Source organism: Fringilla coelebs, assembly GCF_963513975.1.
Source record: "Fringilla coelebs genome assembly, chromosome: 4".
Classification (NCBI taxonomy): Eukaryota; Metazoa; Chordata; class Aves; order Passeriformes; family Fringillidae; genus Fringilla; species Fringilla coelebs.
The window spans coordinates 37,183,055-37,203,067 of record NC_140032.1 but is presented as its reverse complement, the minus strand read 5'-3'; the positions used below and the strand labels follow the sequence as shown (position 1 = coordinate 37,203,067).

General features: G+C 40.2%; 1 protein-coding gene across 1 annotated transcript in view; it reads left to right on the top strand.

Annotated features, from left to right (window-relative positions):
• Window positions 1-2,670: 2,670 nt before the first annotated feature.
• The window catches only part of GALNTL6 (polypeptide N-acetylgalactosaminyltransferase like 6), a gene marked incomplete at both ends in the record, with an annotated part of 430,944 nt that continues 413,601 nt past the window's right edge, over window positions 2,671-20,013 (top strand). The window contains one exon of the mRNA XM_084204418.1: window positions 2,671-2,808. Coding sequence (XP_084060544.1) covers window positions 2,671-2,808 — 138 coding nt within the window. The remainder of the gene's footprint in view (window positions 2,809-20,013) is intronic.

Genomic DNA, 20,013 nt, shown 5'->3' with positions numbered 1-20,013 from the left:
CTTCTAAATAAGATTAATTTACTATTAATTTACTTATGTATTTGAAATTACCTGAAACTACAGGGAGAGTCAAGTATCAATGGCATTGTCTTAAATGTAGGAACATACATTTTGCAGAGCTCTGTGAGGAGCTAAAGTTCTTGCTAACAGATTGCAGAATTGCAGAATTGAACAAATTTATTACATTTGTATATGACGGTAGAAGATAGGCTTACATTCAAAGTGTTTTTGACAAACTGGATATATATTTTGGAAAAAAAGTTATATTCAATAGAGACAGTAAAAAATGGAGAAATATTCAACCATAGAAATATGAATAATGGATTAGGTGATCTTGAGGGAAACAAAACTGACCAGAGTTTAAATTTTTTCACTAAGTGTTACTGCTGTTACAACCAAAGCTTGCATTCCATATGGAAGTATGGAAAAGGAGTACACACTGTGACACCTGCATGATTATCCTTCTTTTCTTACAAACAATTACAAGATCCCAAGTAGCTTATTAGCTCCAGCTTTGGACTTCAAATAAGATACAAATCAGTTGAAGACAGTCCTGATGAAAGTAGGAGGATGCATCAGCTCTTGAGACGTCCTGGAGTGCCTAAAGAACAGTTTCTGGAAGTGGGCTTTACCTGTGTAAAGACTGAGGGGAATACTCTGCTTGCTCTCCCTTTGGTGGCTGTGTGATTCTCTGAAATCACAGCTAGGGAGGTTCAGGTTGTGCATTAAGGAACAGTTTGCAATGGCAAGCCAAAACAGGTTGCCTGAGGAGGCTGGAGTGGTGCTATTGCAGGCGGACTCCAGAATGGGTTAGACAAACACTTGTCAAGAATGACACATACATGCAATTGATTGTGCCTTGGGGCAGAGCCACGGAGGAGCTGACCTTGCAAGGTTCCTTCCAATCCTACTTTTTTTAATGTAAAGAGCATTATGCTGTTTCCTCCCATCCCACCTTCGTCATTCAGAGTTTTTCCCTTATCTCCAATTACCCTCCTAAAAATATCCTTTCTACCGCCTCTTTTACTATTTTATGCATATGTAGGAAACACTTCCTGAACAAGAAGGTTCTGTGGATGGACAAGACTGATCTCATCCACGGAAAAGGACAGGACTACTTCTCACCACTCGCAGATATGTACTGTGGTTACAGAAAGAAAATTCCTACTGCAGGATTAAGACCTAGACATTCAGAAATATTTTAGCCACCAACAGGAACGGGGACTGCAGCTGAAGTGACAGCTTTCTATATGCAGGGCAGAAAGAAAGTTAGAGGTAGCTTTATTTTTCAATATTGGTTCTGGACATGTATTTAAGTCTGATACACATTTTCCCACTGTTTGATGTGACAAAGCTGAAAGGGCAGTAGGTCCTAGTAAGCTTAACCCGAGGTCCTCCTGTTTCGCTGAGAGGAGTTAGTTTGGGAAGACAAGGTGATTACACTACGTAGTGAAAGTAGCAGCTGAGCTCAAACCAGAAGCCCAAACGGGTCCGTCTGAAACACGCCGGGTACAAATCGACATCGCTTTGAACACCTCGGTGCTGCTGCCGAAGTGGGGGATGACCTCAGCCCCCCGCGGTTCGGGGAAGGCTGGAGCTGCTCAGGTTGAGGCCGGGCGGGCTCCGGAAAGGCGGCGCTGCGGGGAGAGTCCGGGGAGACCCCGGCAGGTGAGCGCCCCAGCGCCCCGGCAGGGAGCCGCCCGCGGGCTCTCCGCGCGGTTCCCCCCGCATTTCACGTAGCGCCGAGGAGGACGGACCGGAACGGGAATTGCAAGCCCCGTCCCCGATGCGCGGCGGCGGCAGAACGAGCAGCAGCAGCAGCAGCATCGCCCGGCTCCGGCCCGCGGGCCCCGCACCGGGCTGTCGCTCCCCGCCTCGCCCGCCGGGGAGAACGGCGCGGAGCCGGCGGAAGGCGCACTTGGGGCGGCCGGGATGAGGGGGCGCGGTGGGGCGGGCCCGGCACCGCCCGTGCCCGGCCCGGCCCGCGCACGTGGTGGCGGGGGGCGCAGGCCGCCCCTCCCTGCCCGCCCCCCGGCGCTGAGGGGCGCGCTGTGCCAGCGTCAGCCCTCTTCTACTGTTTTTTGGGTTGTGTTTTTTTTTGGTTTTTGTTTTTTTTTTAACTCTTGCTTAGCAAATTGCGCGTGATGAGCTCATGATGCCGCGCCCCCCCCGCCCAGGCTGGGGCAGGCAGGGGGACGTGAAGCGGGCGGGTGCGGCCAGCAGCAGGGGCTCTGCGCGGCCGGGAGGAGGGGGAGCTCTCGGTCCCACGCTCTTCGCTGGACTCGGGTTGTGAGGCTTTTTCCCTCCTTTTTTTTCTGTCTTTTTTTTTTTTAATATATATATATGTACATTTATTTATTTATTGCCCCTGTCCCGCTGCGTGGCGGGTTGTTTGCCGCTCTGTTCGCAGGTGCATCCATGAACTCCCCCAAGAGCGGCACCGCCGCCGCGCAGCGCCGCGCCGGGGCGGGGGGAGCGGCCGCCAGGTTCGGCCCCGCCGCCGCTGCGGGGGGCGGCCCCGCCCGGGCTCCGGGTGGGCAGGCGTGAGGCGGGCGAAGTTTCTGCGCGGCGCCGGGCCCCTCCGAGGGACTGCGGGCTGGGAAGAGCCTGGCCCCGCGGTGCTGGGGGAGCTGACACCGCCGCCGCCAGCAGAGCAGCCCGGCTTTGGCCATGAAGAGGAAACAGAAGAGGTTTCTGCGAATGACGCTGCTCTTCACCGCGGCTCTGATTTTCCTGCCTGACATCGGCCTCTGGTCTCTGTACAAGGAGAAGCACCTGGTGAAGCCGCCCGAAGCCGCCGAGCCGCAGGTAGGTGCGGAGCCGGCCGGGAGCACGGCCCCGCGGCGGGGCAGGGCGGCAGCCGCCCCTCGGGGCACGGCCCCGGTCTCGCCCCTGCGGGGCTGGGGGGGCCCGGCTGCGGCCGGGGGCGCGGAGCGGCAGCGCAGCACGTGTGCTCGTCCGACCGCCGCGCCGGAGAGAAAGTTGTGAGAGCATGAGAGTCTGCCGGGCTGGGCTTCCCCGGCAAGGGCGAGGGGTGAGCCGCAACACAGGCTGCCTCTGAAATTAGGAGGACGTGGGAGTTTGTGCCTTGCGTTGGTGAGCTGAGTGTGATGCTGGGCTCTAATTTTCATGACAAAAAGTGGAGGTTTTAGTGCAACTTTTTGTTTGCCTGACTCTCTGCAATACTTCTCGAACTGGTGTGTGGCTATAGGTCCGCTGAAATTGCTTGGAATCCATGTAGACGTCTTACCACCACGATTTTTTCTTCCCTCTACTTTTGTAAATTCGACAGAAGTGACTGGCAGTGTTTTTTTCTCTTCTGAATATTACTATTGTGACCTGATGCGGCGACGCTGTGTTTAACTGCTTGTCAGACTGATGTCACTAAGAACTTTCAAATATTTTCAGTTTACAGGTTTCTCCATCACTGTTATTAATAAGAGCAGTTGACATAAGCTGTTTTTTGCTTGAGTTATTCTTCAGCTTGATGGGTTTGTGTATGGCTTGTAAATCACAGTATGACCTGCATTAAGTGAAGTTTAGTTTTAGGGAGTTGTTGTAATGCACTTCTTTATAACCCTGCCGGTAATTTACCAGAGCTTGTGTTTGTTCTTTTCAACAGTACAATGCTCCTACACTGTAATTGTCAGTGTAATTTAAATATAACATGAATGTTTCATAGATCATTGGTAAGAAATTATGGGATTGTATAATCTTTTAGCTTGTTTACCACCTACATAGTCCTCACATTAGAGTGTATTAGATGGTATCATATATCATTTTAGTGTATTAGTAGCCTTCATTTCAAGGGTCATCACCCATGTATGGTCAATGGCTTCAATTTAGCAATAACATATTTGATTCTTTGTTAATAAGGGTATCCATTACAGAAGGTAGTCCTCCAAAGTGTCATAACTTTGCTTAATGAAATATGCTGAATATTACTAGAGTAGGAAGTTAAGGATAGCTTCTTAATTTGAAGCTTACTTTATGTTTCCATGGGTTTTAAAATGCAGAAGGTGTCAGGTGCTAAAATTTAGTTGGAAGTAATTTCTACTGAAAGAAAATTATGCATGATCATAAGTGTCTGTCATTAGTTAACAAGGTGCACACTGCAGTCTTTGCAGTTTCTAATTTACTTTGTGACTTAGGAAAGCTAAGGTATCCAATCCAAGTAACCATTTCCATGTGTGTTGCATGGCTCTTTAGAACACATATGCCTTGAAGAAATTCTAGCGTTCAAGAGTGCTCTCCAAGTAGAGCATGATTTGATAACACTGAAAGGGAGCTTTTTTATTTAAAAAAAAAAAAAAAAAAGAAAAAAAAACCACAAGAGTTTTGAATAAAGTGGTGTAAGACATAGAAGCTTAGCATACGTCAAGGACTAGTGAGGCTTTCTAATGAGACCCCAAACAAAATTTTACATGTTAAGTTTTCTGAAAAGGTCTTTTTGCTAGTTTCCTTTTTTCTCCCCCTTGTTTTTCCCCTTCCCTTCTCTCCCAATCTAAATACTAATTGAACAGTATTGGGATTCTTTAATGGAAAAACAATAAAAATGAGCAGTGACACTTTGAACCTTACAGCTGACTCTAATGTAATTCCGTTATCATGGCAAGTTTTGAAATCATGTTGGCAATGTCATTACCCAGTGAGGATGGGAGGTTGAAGTACAGACAAGTAATGCAATTAGGTTACTTATGTCTTTTGATGTGCACATTATAACCCAAAAAACTTACAAGGAACAGGGATTGAAATGTGAGTTTGAGTTCAACTCCCTGAAATATAAAGGAAATTGTAAGACTTCTTTGCGACTACTCTAGAAATGAGGGTAGTTTCTTTCATATTAGAAAAGACTGCATTAGAAATAGTATCCTAGTAGAAATGTAACTTCTTTTTCCCTGTTGAGTTAGTAGCAGGTGCAAGAATTTAAACACTCAGCACAGTTATTCTTTGCCCTTGAGGTATTCAATTTCTTGATACTTTGTGTGACTTAACGCAAGTTTAGAGGTCAGTCCTACTGGAACTGCAGCAGACTTTTCTTATATATTCTAAGATCGTGTTAGGTTACAAAGGTATGTGTGTAGAGTCAGCACATCATGCTAGTGATATGCAGTTGGACTGTTGTGGTGTGACCATGGGAGAGAGGCAGAGCTGTCTGTGGCTTCAATAATTTAGTTACAGGCTGAACTGGTTTTGCCTTTATGGGTAAGATGAGTGTCTAATTGGTATTCTGACCTTGACAGTAGTGTTTATAAACGTGCCATTTTGTTTTAAGAACAATTAAATTCATGTTATAGATCATCAGGTGGTTTTGAGGAGATGGCATGATGAAATGATGTTTTGACTACTTATAAATTAAGCTTTCCCATTCATTGCTGAAACAAACATCCCCAGGTTTCCCTGTGAATGAGGGCTCTGTCAGCCTCTCCCACCACCTCAGCTGCTTGCCATAGCACCAGAGTGAAGGAGGGATGGCAGTCTGATGGAGCAGGTACTGATATCCTGACAGCAGTAAGCAGAGAAGCTGTTCAAAAGCAATCCACAAGGCAAAAATAGTCTGTTTCTATCAATGGTAGAACAGTGTCCCCTGGGGACTGTGTCATTTCCAGTGCCTAGAAGAGGCACTTGCGTTCTTTACTGCTCTCTAGAAATTCTAATATGACAAACTAAGTCGACTTTTTTTTTTTTTTTGTGAAAATAGTGCTGCAATAAGTTATATAAGAATTTTTTTTCCTTGTGCAAATTCTGTTTCCAGGTAGAGAAGCTGTTCTTTAGGAAAAATTGAAAAATGAGAAGATGATACAGCTATGATTTCAGACAACATTAATGATTTTGATTGCTTTACAATAGTCCTATAAACATAAGTAATCTCTGTAAATCTTTGTTTCATATAAACTTTTTAAAGCTGTCATGTTTTCACTTGAGAACTTGATAGGCTTGATTTTTATATTTTGGTTATTGTTATTTAATTCTGGTTAATCATATTATTTAAAGCGGAGCTTCAAGGGTAAATGTGCATGTAAATGTTCTGGGTTATGTGGCGCAACAAGATTTCCATAAAATAATTTGACATAACTGGTAGACATGAGGGGAAAAAATATAGTTTATTCCTATTTTAATCTTCTTAAGACTGCCTTCCTTGCTCTACTGTGTGAATAAGGAAAATTGAATATGGTATTTCTATTGCCTTTTTGAAAAAGATGTCTTAGAAATTCCTTAAAACATTATGGTGTCATTGAGTTTTGATTACAGTTTTTGCAGTTAGTTTCACTTTGGAGGGGGAGTTTGATTGTTTCTGTTTTGTCATTGGGATATTATGTATGTGATGTAAGTATCTTGTCTGATCTTTTGATAAAATTTCAGGACCAGGGTGTATGGATACTAAGTTATACTGGCAAAACTTTTAATTACATTTTTGTTTTCTATGGAGGAAAAGCAGCAATTTAAGGCAACCAGAAGGATGTAATCCTGGCCCAAACGTGGTTATCTCATCCCATCTAAAGTTAGTGCTACTTTCTTTGGCTGCAGTAAGCCTTTACCCTTGTCTGTTCATACACTGTCAGTATATGAAGCATAACTTCATGTAAAAGTACCAAATTTCTTGCAGCAGTTTTCCAGTGTCTGTTATGTAGGTATTGTTATAGATGTTTGTTTCTTTTATTTCAACCTTATTTTGTAATTTTTTTCATTTGTCACATCCCTGCTTCCTGGTGTCAAATCTCCTTGCTTAAAATTGAATTGAATAGCAGTATCTCTTAGTCACAGATGCTCTGTACTTGCAGGTGTATAGCTGTAGTACTTACACTTGTGTCACTGAAATGCTTTATGATGTGTAAAGTAAGGAAAGAAGGTAGATTTCTGGCTTTGTTTCACATAACCTCTAGCATTTTTTTTATTTTTTTGTGCATGCATGGTGTCCAGAACAAAGAGCAAAAACTGTGCTATGAAGGGGAAACATAGGACAGTCATGGAGCTCTCTTTCCATTGTCCCGTGAAGCCTGTGCTTCCATCTGGTTAGCCCCAGTGTTATACTTTTCTCATGGGATAGTGAGGTATGGATTTAAATGAACTCCTTAGGATAAGGAGAACTTAGTCCTTACAAATCCTAGGCCTCTATTGTAGTTGGCAAACAGGCACAAAATTGACTTACTAAGCCTGGTGGTTGTGAAAGTAATGACTTTGTCTTCTGAATCCAGAAAGCAACTTCAGCCTGAATTCTGTCTTGCAAACAGTCATTAGTTTCTGAAGTATGTAAAAGAAGTGAAAATTTAAATTTACCCCAGAATGCAGTGTTTCCTACTGTTTAGCATACAGGTTGTGATAATCATAAATTTTCCAGGATGGTTAACCCTGTCAACTCACTGTTGATGCTAGCAAAGTACAATGCTTGGGTTGGTGAATTCTGTTTCTGGTGCATAAAAGCAGCATTTTGAGAGCACAAGTTTCTTTCTTCCCCCAACCCCCACAGCTTTTTTCCTCTTGCTTTTCTGGTTGATCTCAACAGCTGCAAAATCCTGTACAAAATATGGTTTGGTTAGGACATAAATATACACCTATTTTCTATTATTACACTGTTAGAACACTGTCAGTTACTTCTGTATTTAGTTCTACTGTCTCAATTATTTACCTTTGCTTTCACCACAAACTTATGAGGCAGGTGAGTTTTGTTTCTCTTTAGCAGAGGAGTAAATAAAGTATAGAGTGACAAAGTATAGAGGCTCAAGTCTACAAAAGTAGCTGCTTGACTGCTGCTGACATTTATTTGTTCTATTTTGGGAGAATACCTGTCAGGCCATAAAAAATACTGGTAATATGAAGCCTCAGTTTCTCTGGTCAGTTTCTGTTCATGTGCTGTTCCAAGCAAGTCATTGTTTCCTCAGAGCAGCAGCTGAAACTGTTGTGTTCAATACTCTTATTTCTTATTTTTTTAAAAATTTATTAACAGTCCTATTAATTGCTCTGCTGATTGCTATGCTGTGATTGGTGTGTCAGCTCCAAGAGTCCCTGTAGCTGGCATGACAAAACAGAATTTAGTGCCTTAAACTGCAGAGCACTGGCAACCTGAGTTTGCCTTTTAGGTGTTTTAAGTCGCGCAATTAACACTCCTTTAATTCAGTTCTTTTACCTAAATTGTTCATGTGTAATTTCATTCCCTTGTACATATTGGGGTCTACTGAGGAAAATATAATTTGCGTTCTAAAACCTTTGTTACTTTATTGCCAAAAATAGTATTGTGTCTTAAAACAGTATGTTTCTGTTGTATTCAGTATACCAGAGGGAGCCCTCCTGTGGTTAATTTAATACCTATCAATTTTCAGGAGTGTTACTAAATAGAGTATATCTTACAGGATAAAACAGACTGGTTTGGATATTTAATTTTCTTTCTGTTTAACTCAGCATTTTTAATGCATTTCAGCTAATTTATTGTGCATAGTCATTTTGGCTTATTCTAAATCAAAACATAAGATCAAGAAACCTCAGTGCATGCTGACTCTTGGACTTGTAGAAAGGCTGCTGTGACAAGGGGGTTCTATGGCTGTACTGAAGCAATGGGGTGCAAAATTGCTCAGTTATGAGGGGGGATATCCAAGCTATGTTTTGTCCTCCCACTGGGATGCAATCTCAGTTCTTTCCTAAACTTCCTCATCTCCCTGTGCAGGCAATTTCTCTTGTGTCTGGCTGTGAAGGATTGCAGTGGTACTATAGGTACGTCCTGGTCAGGAGCCAGACTGCACTGTGTGTGCTGTGTGTGTAGGCAGGTGTCTGTTCACATACAGAAGAAAGAACAATTCAGCTTTTCTCTTGTTTTTAATGCTCAGACAGGTAACTTATGGTCTTTGCTTATCAATATGCTGATGCACACATTTATAGCAATTGACTGCAGCAAAACTGTGTGTGTACTGACTGTTTTGATGGATTTGGGCCAGGAGCAGACATCTTGGCTACTTTAAATTAGCTTGGAAAAAAATAATTCAGATATCAACAAGTTAAATGCAATGCAGCTCAGGAATCCCAAACTAAAAATTCTGCATGTATTGTAAATGTTTCTCATGGTCAAAAGACCAAATTGTGCTGACTGAAAGAATTAGCAGTCCCATTCTTTTCTTTTTTTTTTTTTTTTTTTTTTTTATGTGAAAAGGCTTCATTAGGAGATGGCAACCTTCTGAACCTTCGTTCTGAGAATTCCAGTGTGTCGTGTTTTAACTTTGGCAGGCAAGTAAGTGCCACACCACTGTGCTCCCACTCCCATCTCAGTGGGATGGAGGAGAGAATCCAAAGGATGAAAGTGAGAAAACTTGTGGGTTGAGGTAAAGACAGTTTAATAGGTAAAGCAAAAGCCCCACATGCAAGCAAAAAATCAATTCACCATTCACAGAATCAATTCACCATTTCCCCTGGGCAGGCAGGTGTTCAGCCTTCTCCAGAAAAGTCGGGCTCCATTGTGCAAAACAGTTACTTGAGAAGACAAATGCCACCACTCCTGTTGTCACCTCTTCCTTCAGTTTTATTGTTACTCTGATGCCATATGGTATAGCATATCCCATTGCTTAGTTGTTTTCAGCTGTATCTTCTCACAGCTTCTTGTTCAGCCCCAGCCTCCTCACTGTCAGGGCAGTATAAGAAGCAGAAAAGACACTGGTGCTGTGTAAGCCCTCCTCAGCACCAACAGAAACATCCCTGTGTTATCAGCACTGTTTCCAGCACAAATCCAAAATACAGCCCCCTACCAGCGGCTGTGAGGAAAATTAATTTTATGCCATCTGCGATCAGCATGTAATGTAAACATGTTTTTGAGGTCAAGCTCTGTAATGGTTCATTGATTTCAACCTGATTTTGACAATTGTCACATTTGGAAGGGTTTCACTGTGATATTTTTGTATGGGTAGTCTTATTCAAAACATGTCATCAGCAGAGAAATCCTTTCCCTGTTCTTTGTAAGAATCACCATGGGAGAGACCTGCTTGTGGTTGTCTGCTCAAGAGATAAAGTAGAGGAAGAAAAATTATTGCAGAGATTTAACAGGACTTCATGCTTATTTTTCAAATTCTTTACCTTCATTTCCATGATTTTCACACATTTTTCTGTGACACGGCTCCAAGTCTCTGCAAACACCCAGTGATCCAAGTCAGCTCTTTAGTCGCCAAACTGATAACAAAGAGAATTGCAGGAACAAAAACAGTGAAGTGTATGTCCAGCTAACATAGAAATATGCAGGCCACAATATCCCACTGTCTTCTGGATGCTTGTACTCCACAGGGCCAGAGCTGTCAAGTTTCTGTTCAAGGTTTTGTTTCTCAGGGACACTGTTTCTTTATGTTGTCATTTTAAGGTCTCTTGGCAGATACTATTGAAGGAATTTCCTGTTATATCTTTCTCTGGTTGAATCCTGTTTATTGAACACCTCTGCCCTTAGGAAGTAGTCAGTAGCTGAAATATGAGGCTTTTTTGTCACATGTGGATTTAACAGATAACTACAGCATCCATTTCCCCACCAGCACCTCCAGCTGTTGGTTACCTTCCCATGCCAGAAATTTTCAGCCAAATCCCTGATGACAGTACACAATGGTATTTGACAGATGCTTCAGTGGATCATCTGAAACCACCTCGAGAACAGTATAAGCCTAACTGCCAGACTTTTCTCTGAAGAAGCTGAAGAATATTTTCATGTCGTCTTCAGATATGTAAACAGTCACCCCTATGAGAACTGTAGCAAGTTTGGAGATTGGTGCCTATGGCAGTGCCATGAATGTGCAGTGCCATGAAACTTGTCATGTTTGTTTCACCTGAGAGCTACCACATCCAGTGCAGTTTCCTGTGGATTGACAGTTGTCATTTTTTTGTTTCTTTGTAATGTGAAATTTACAGTGCAAATTGGATATAGTAGACTAGAAAATCTTGCCTGTATGACTGAAATGTTTAGTTGATCGGTGATAAACCATTGATTCTGTGCTTAAGAAGCAGTGGCAATTGAACATTTTTTTTCTTTGTTACACAGTGGTTTATGACAGGATGTGATACTGCTAAGAGATTTAGCTAGGCAGTGTAATTATCTAAACTAGAATTTTGTCAGGACACCAGTATTAGTACAAGGTGCTTTAGAAATTGGATTGCTCACTGAAGTGTGTAAGTGTAGATTTATCAGACTAACTTAAGGAGCTCATTTGCCTAAAGAAGCACAATTTTTCATACTTGTACTTAGAATAACAGATGTGTTTATTTAGGAAATTTTAGCCTGTTTACTTATTTTTGGTCTCTGTAAATAGTTTTCTATCAGTTACATACTAGGAGAAGGCAGGCAAATATTTAGGGCAAGTAAGAACATTTCATAGCAGTCTATGGCAAGTTCCATTTATAGATAAAGATGGGGAAGAGTGTATCTCTGTTCAGAGCCAGCACCTGGGAAATACAGGCCCTGCAGTGTTAACAGCTCCTCTACTGTGACGGAAGTATTTTATCCCATATGTTTTTGCCTCACTGTGATTAAAATCTCCCAATTTTGTATTAGATAAAACCATTTTCTGTCTCAGGCAGTTTGTCTTTTTGTTTTGTCATCCAGTCCCTGGGCTAGAATTTGCACTTGTAATGTAACTTTCGGGTGAAGTTTGTGTAACTTTGCTGAAACTTTTTGATTTTGTCCAAGGGAGCAAGGACAAACAGTGCACATGGACTGGAGGGGTTTGTGATGTTCGCACCCACAAGAGATAGCTCCAGCAGATACAGGCAGCTGAAACACCCTTTGTGCAGATTAACTTCATTCACCCTTGGCAAAACTTTGATTGTCCCTGGCAAAGCTTGCACAGATGCAGCAGTAGTTAGCCAGAGATAATTGCTAGATAACTTGAGGAGAGACTATAAATTGCACCAAATCTAATGCTGAACCCCATCCTTCAGTGGTTCTCCAGTTTTGAATCATCTGTCTTGAACAGAATTAATACATGGTTTAATGCAGTAGTTGACTTTTTTAATATGTTAAAACAATGCCAAATGTGGTTTTTCAGCTCTTATTTTTAACATAGCAGCATGCTTCCATCTCGTTCTGCTTTTTCTTTTATTTGCTTTTTCTGGGGAGAAGCCCTCCACATTTCAGAATATTTAATGTTTTTGATATCCCACTTAGTTCCTGGGTAAATTACTGTATTGGACTGAGTTGTGTAAATTTTTAGATTGCTTTTCTGTAGAGCAGTAGTTTCACATTAGCATGGAGAATGCACTTAAACGTCACATTAATGCCATTCAACAAGCAGTATATTTATATTTTTCTCAGACAGATAAATGCCTATATTTTGAGTTGCATTTGTTATGGGTACAAAATGAATGACAGACTTGAATGGATGCTGTTTTTGCAAAATTGCTCAATATAAACTAAAGTGACATTCAAATTGCTGATCAAATTTTACAATTATAGCACCAGTATAAAAATGTAAATTCAGAACTTTTATGACATTGAGCAACAAATTCTCCTCTAAAGTTACAGAATCATTAAAGACGCAACACAGGTGAGAATAAAAAAATACTTGTGATGGCTTTAAAAATTAATGGGAAAAAAATTACATGCAAAAGTCTCACAGTGAAGTGTTCCTGCAGTATATGTAACCCATGTTTCACATCAGATTAAATCTTTTCCAGCATCCTTGGCATAATTTCCAGTAATGGGGAAGCAGTGGAAATTTCTCCAAGCACACGGAGATGCTCCTCTGTAGAGGTCATATTTTATTTTGAGTGATACTGTTTGAACTATATTGAGAGGAGTTTGGTTTTATATCTCTATTTTCCCTAAAGTAATCCATTTCAGAAATACAAGCCCAATGTAAGCGCAGCCAAAACATATACATAAGCCTATGCTTTGCTAGCATGAAAGTGAAGTTGTGTTCACCTCCACCAACTGCTTACACTAATGGATTTTGAAATCTGCCATTTTTAGCAGTACAGACAGACATGCCATGTGAGCAAGAAGAGCTTCAGAGGAGGACAGGAAACTTCTGGAATTCCATCAGGGAAAGCAGGAAAGCTGCAGAGGGATGGGAAGTAAATTTGACTATAAACAAGGTCTATTACCTTCTGTAATCTTCCCCATCTTCTCTGTCTTCTTGCTCCCTCAGGAGAGTGTGTACCAAGAGCAGTAAAGATGCTGAAATGTTTAAACCATTATTACACAAAGTGTTGAGAGAAACCATTTGACAAAGCATTGGTATTAATGTGAGACTTTCTTTTTCATTTTACTTGCTGTAAAACTGAGGTGGTTTCTCAGCAAAATTCGAAGTGCTGTAGTGCATGTGCAGACCCCACAAATGTGCAGTCGCTGAAGAGAAAGATGTTTTCTTTGAAGCAACTTCAGTATTAACATGTGAGAGACATTTTTCTTCAGATGCTCAAGACTCACAACAGATGTCTCCTTCAGAAGCAATGAAGAAAAAATGCATTTTATATTGGCAACAAGGAAATGGAGATGGCATCATGCTAAGCAGCAACCTGCTTCTGCATCTGGAATGGATGTGAATGACAAATGAACATGGGAGATTCTGCTGGTTTCAGATGAGACAATTTAGAGTAATTTTCTTCATAGTTTCTGGAATGGGGCTGTGTTTTGGATTTGTGCTGTACACAGGGTTGATAATATAGAGATGTTTTAGGTATTGCTGAGCAGGGGTTACACAGAGCCAAGGCTTTTTCTGCTTTTCGTAGTGCCATGCTGGGGAGGAAGGTGAAGATTCATGGGAGGCTGGGAGGAGACGCAGCCGGGGCAGGTGACCCAAACTGACCACAGGGATATTCCAGACCATGTGGCATCATGCTCAGTAATTAAAGTGGAGGGAAGAAAGAGAAAGAGGAGCAACATTTGGAATGATGGTGTTTGTCTTTCCAAGTAACCATTAGATACGATAGATGGCTGAGCACTGCCTGTCCATGGGAAGCAGTGAATTAATTCCTTGTTTTACTTTGTTTATGTGCATGACTTTTTTGTTCTCTGTGAATTGTCTTTATCTCAGCCCATGAGTTCTCTATTTTTTATCCTTCCAAGTCTCTACCTGATCCTGCTGGTGGGGGAGTGAGTGGCTGTGTGGGGCTTGGCTGTTGGGTAGGGTTAGACCATGACACAGAGAGAACAAGGCCAGGACAGTGCTCTTCATAAACCCTTCAAAGACATAGATTTTGAAAAAACTTGCCACTTTCTTGTGTTGTGCAAATGTTTGTTCTGTGATTTAGAAGAATAAAGTCTTTCTGTATTAAGTTTAAAACTAAAATTCGGCGAGACTTGAAACTTCTTCAATGCATTTTAAAGAAATTGTTAGTAGAATAGATTCCTCAGAGATTGTTGTTAGCGTGGGTTTTGAGTTTTTCCTTTTACTTACATGTATATGTGCACTCATGTGTGTTTGTTTATGGGCAGAAGGTGAAGAGACCATCTTTGCTTCCTGCAGGGAGAGGATATGTATTTTTCTTAGTGTAACATGCCAACAATCTTGAGAGGAATGAAAGAATTTTCTGAAAAACACTATGCGAATACATGGAGAAGCATATGTTAATGAGGATAAATTGGGCACAAATCTACAGTGTCTTTGGCATTTTTAAGTTGGGGTTTTTTTAAAATAAATTTGGAGGTTTTTGTTTTTGTCTCTCATCCCTCTTTAAAAACAGATTGCATGTGGGCTGACTTTATGTTCAGTTTTTGAACAGCCATAACTTCCAACAATCTACTGAATGTTTTTTCCTCCTCTACTTGAGAAGACTTGAAGTCTGTAGTAAATAATGATGTTGGCTCATTTCATTTATGCCCTTGATTGTTTTCAGTCTTTCCTGTTAGTCATGTCTACTCTTTAGACAGTGGACTCATACAGATTTTTAATGTGTATGTTTATTTAGGAAACCATAGACAAGATTGTTCAAAAAGAACTTGCCCAAGGCTACCGTCCTTGCAACACATTTTGCTAATCTCCTGGTATGTGTGATCAAAAATCAAACAACTGACCTTCTCTTTCACTTAGTAACCTTCTTCATATCACAGATTGATCTTCAATTTACTGATCTTGTTGTTCGAGAGACCAGCTACTATCTTTTAATAAGAGTGGAGAGGCTGCCAGAATGTTAGAATGGAAGTGACAGGAAGGAAATATGTAAGTAATGAAAATACACACCAAAGAAAATAATAAGGAAAATACAACCCATCAAATATACTTCTTGAAATTCCAAGTTGTGTTGCTGTTTTGTTTCCTGTGCTTTGTCTTTCATGTTCTAATCTGCATGTCTGGCATCTTTTGATATTATATTATGATTTTTTTAAAATGCATTCTGACTGCAACCTTGCATTTCTCTTTTAATTTACTACAGCATATTAGTAAAGCTGCTTTGGAATACCCTGGATTAATGATGCATTTAAACTGTTTTAAAACAACCCTGGGCTAGGTCAATTATTGAAGCAATGCCAGCGAGGAATATTTTATTTTGATTGCAGTAAGCTCTTAGTTTTATGTTAACTGCATTGTACAGACATGACCTGTGGGCTTTTAATGTAACAGTGAATTGGAAACGTGAATAAAGCATGCTTTGCATTTGCATGGAGCAATCTAACTCTTCCTTCTTGAGAGGAGATTCTAGCTTGTATTCCTTGGTTGTACACAGGGTCACGTTTTTGTGCAAGTGCTCTGAGAATGCAGGGCACGTAGATGTTTTTGATATCAAGGGAAGGCATAGTGAGGTATGGGTGCTGCTTATGGCATCTTAGGCATCACTGCAATCACCTCTTCCAATACTGGTTGTCTCCCAAAACCTCATTTTTAAAAGCAGTGCGTTTAAATTTTTTCTTGTAAAATTCACATCCTCAGTTATTGCCATGTTTCTTTTCCTTTTTGGAACTGTAAAGTGTTACTTGCTATGCTCTGCTTTATAATTGAGTTGGCTATAAATGAGGGCTTATTATATATTTTTCAAAATGTGGGGTTATGTTTTTTCTTATGCCAAATATATCTCTATGTTTTAATCTAATCTACTTTTCTGTTCAAAACTGCGCTGTAGTTGCTCTGCTTGATTCCAAGATGATAGGCAGCTTATGCTGAAAATTTAAAAAACAAACAAAAATCAGCTCTATATAACAAAATTTTAGTAATATAATCTCATGTCAATAAAACTGGTATCAACCAGTCTTCAGTGATATTGGACTTCACAGGTTTGGCAGTGCCTGGGAAGCTTGACTTGCCCACGCAGTTTTACAGGTAACTTTAGGCTGGGGCTGTTGTTTTTTGTTAAATAGGTCTTCTGGAAGAGGAGCTAAAAACTGGTTCCAGTCATGGCCTGAAATTTGGCACGTGTCCCAAACTTTTAGAAATTTGCTTAAAATAAACAGATGATACAATTCTCCAGAACAATGTTTACAAATAGTTGTGGTCCATTATCTATTTTAAAGAGAGGTAAAACCAGTTCTTAAAATGAAGACTCCTACTTTGTTTAGGAGAGCAGTGATTTGGTAGTGACTGAGCTGCTCGAGATGAGCAGAGTTAGAACATTGAGCCACTTGCAAGGTAAAACAAAATGTAAACAAGACCAAAAAGATTAATTCCAATTACTTCTGAAGAATCACAGGAAGCAAAGTAAAAACCTTTTTGTGGTTTGGGGTTGTTATTAGGCTAAGGTAATTCTCAGGTGTTTGAAAACTGAGATGTTCAATGTCTAGGAAACTGAGGCATAAAACAATGTGTGTGTTCAGTGGCCAGTTTGGAATATACATTATAGTGAAAAGAGTTTATGTAATGGAATAGAGAGAAAATAAGGAAGTGGGAAGTTGGATTAGAATATAGGCAGAATTTTGCTGCTGTGTTTCAGGATCTCTCCATATAATTGTCTTTCTTTGTCTAGCCTTCTAAAGAAACATGTGGATAAATTATGAAATAATGTTTATGGGGAAATAAATAATCCTAGGTTTACATATGCAGCAGTAACTTTTGACGCAGTAATTGCTACTCAGGAAGGAGCTCTTGATGCTTATATTGGTTTTATGAAAATGTTAGCTTTCATTTCAAAGAGTATAACATTGTTATGATTACTGTGTAAGTTAGTTGTGTACTCTCAAATATTGTACAATTCTTGTTCAATCATAGTAATCACAGATGGGATAGAAAAGATAACCTATTGAGGGAGACCTAATTAAGTAAAGGTTTCATTGTTGTCTGACTGATGAGGGATCTGAGAATATGATCAGAGGTTCCTGAGAGAAGAGTAACATGGAGAAGATATGCCAGCATCACTTTATTGACTCTTTCTTTCAATAGAAATAATAGCATCAAATTGAATACTGTACCAGTATCAAAACAAATGGCAGATGCAGGTTTGTGTACAATAGATTATTAAGATATGGAGCTTTATGAACCAGGGATTGTGGATATTAAAAGCTTACATGGCTTTAAGAAACAATTGAATACATTCTTGGAGGAAAAATACATTAGGGATAAAGACAGTGCCTCTGGCTTGCACTGTCCTTGAACCATCAGCTGCTGGAGACTGGAAGGGTATTTTAGAGAAGTGGAGTTGTTTGTTTGCCATGTATTTATATCTTTTGCTGTTGTTTGCTGTCAGAAACAGATAATTAGCTGGATGGACCTGTTTGTGTAACTTACAAAAGTCATTCTAAAACTAATAATGTGTAAGTTAAAGTTGTGCGTAGTAGTTGCTGATGGAAAATCAAGTTGTGGAACAGATTATTTTGAATGAGTTTCTTGATGACAGAAAATGTTCTGTTAAGTCAGAAAGAGTAGTATTGCCAGAGGGGTTCAATATTGCTGCTCCACAGCAATATTGAGGTGATTTTGAGGTGTGGCACCCTGAGAAAGTATACGCCCTAGATTATGTGTAACTGTAATAATATGCATTTTCCTATTATGAATGCATGTCTTGGTGTTAATGAGTTAATATTTGAGGGAGCCTAAAGACACAATTTCAAGATTTAAAACTTGAATTTAATGGATACTTATAGGGGCACTTATCTGCATTCTCTGTTGCTTGCTAACAGTAGGATCCTGGAGTTTTCTGTGTAGTTCGTTTGCTTATATTTGTATGCAACTTTTTCTCTATTTGAAATAATGTTAAATTTTTCCTCCTCAGATTGAAATGTTGAACATGGGAATGTTGAGTATGGTAAAGTGTCATAAGGAATATCTTCAGTCTGAGATCTTGGTATTGTTCAATATGTGTGAAACAGTTTGGAGGGGTTGTAGATTTTAATTTCTGCTTTTTTGTTTAATATTGAAGGGTAATATTTTATGAAATATATATATTGCATCCAAAGAGAAGATTATGACCTTAAAATATTCAGATTGCTCTGAGGAGTGTCTACGGAGCTGTACATTCATTGCACTATAACCTCATGAGGACAGATAGCTATGACAGTAAAGTAGCCCAGAATTTGGTTAGCATTCTGCACTATAGGTGCATATTTCTGGCTCATGGCAAGCTTCTGGTCAACCAATATTTCCAAATTCTTCTTCTCTGAGCTACTATCAACTGATTCTCTGCCCAACCATATTTGTACTTGGAGTTGCTTTCAGGGTCCCTCTGGATGCACCACTCTGATTGGTGGTGTTGCTTGCTAAGAGTGTGCTCAATCCCAGTGTCCATGTTGCCTACAAAGATGTTAAATGGCACCTGGTCTTTACTGATCCCTGAGAAATGGTACTCATCACCATTCTCTGTACATTGAACCCTTCACCACAACTTTCCTTCCATCCATCCATGCAATTTAACCACTGAGTGGTCTATCCATAAAATCCGTATCTCTCCAGTATAGAGACAAGAATTTCATGCAGGACAGTGTGAAGTGCTTTGCACAAGTCCAGAACCATTGCATACTTACTTGCGAAGATCTGCTCCTAGGTTGCACTTTTATATATGGTGTAGAAGTTGGTTTAATTTCTGTCTTTCTTAAGTACATGCCTGCTCTGTAGTCCCAGCTTTTACTCACAACTTGCAATATGATCCAGTCAGTTATACTGTTGACTAGGTGTTAGGGCTTGAATTTAACAACTACAGGAATTCCTGTAGGGTACTTAATAAAGATCAACAGGGTTTTGAAAAAAAATAAACTTAATTGGCATAATCCCCATTGCCAGAGTAAAGCTTCTGTTGCCTTCAATGGGAGCTGAGTTTTGTAATCAGTGCTGTCAGTCACCATCTGGACTGACACAATTTTGCCATAGAGAGAGTCCGTCTTTTTTGGGATGCCATCTGTTAGTCAGTTTCTTCTGACTTGTTTCCAGTATCAACCTTTATACCTTCTTTCATGTTCTCTTTTGTGCTCCAAGCAACCTCTCAAATCCTCATTCTCCCTGCTGTTTTCAAAATATGTTTCTGAACACCAATGAACACAATGAAGTAGCCTAGCAATAATGTCTATTACCAAACCCTGGGCAACATCACAATCATCTGAAGAAAATCTGTTAGGAGGCTAAGGCTTGGAAGGCGTTGATCCCAAACCCTTTTCTCATCCCTGCAAGTGGTATTTCAAAGCAGTGGCTGAGGGAGAAGTTTGAAACTCTGATTACTTTGAGGCTTTGCTGTGGATAAAAGAAATCGGTTAGTATGACAGTTAACCTAATAATAGCTTACAAAAGTGTCAGCTCATACAGGTTTAAAAATAAGATCAAGTAGCATTAATCCAATGGTATAACTGTTTTTGAAAGGCTTTTACTCAGTAAAGCCAGATTTATGGAGTCTTTAAAAAAATATTTTGAGCTAATGGTTGCTAACAGTCCTGCACACAGTGTTTTCACCAGGACATAGTTAAGGTGAGCAATTTATTTGGCACGTCATAAGCAAATAGAATAAAGAGTCTGAACCCAAAACCTTTCAGTTTGAGAGAGAAAGCAAAAGAATATATTAGAATTAATAATTACGTAAGGGGTGCATCTTTTTAATAAAAAAAAGAACAGTAGTTACCATGTGGTTTCATTAATAGATTTTAAATATAATTCATGCATGTTATTCATGCATGGGGGAGATGTCTATGTATCCGATCAGCAGCCTTTCTTT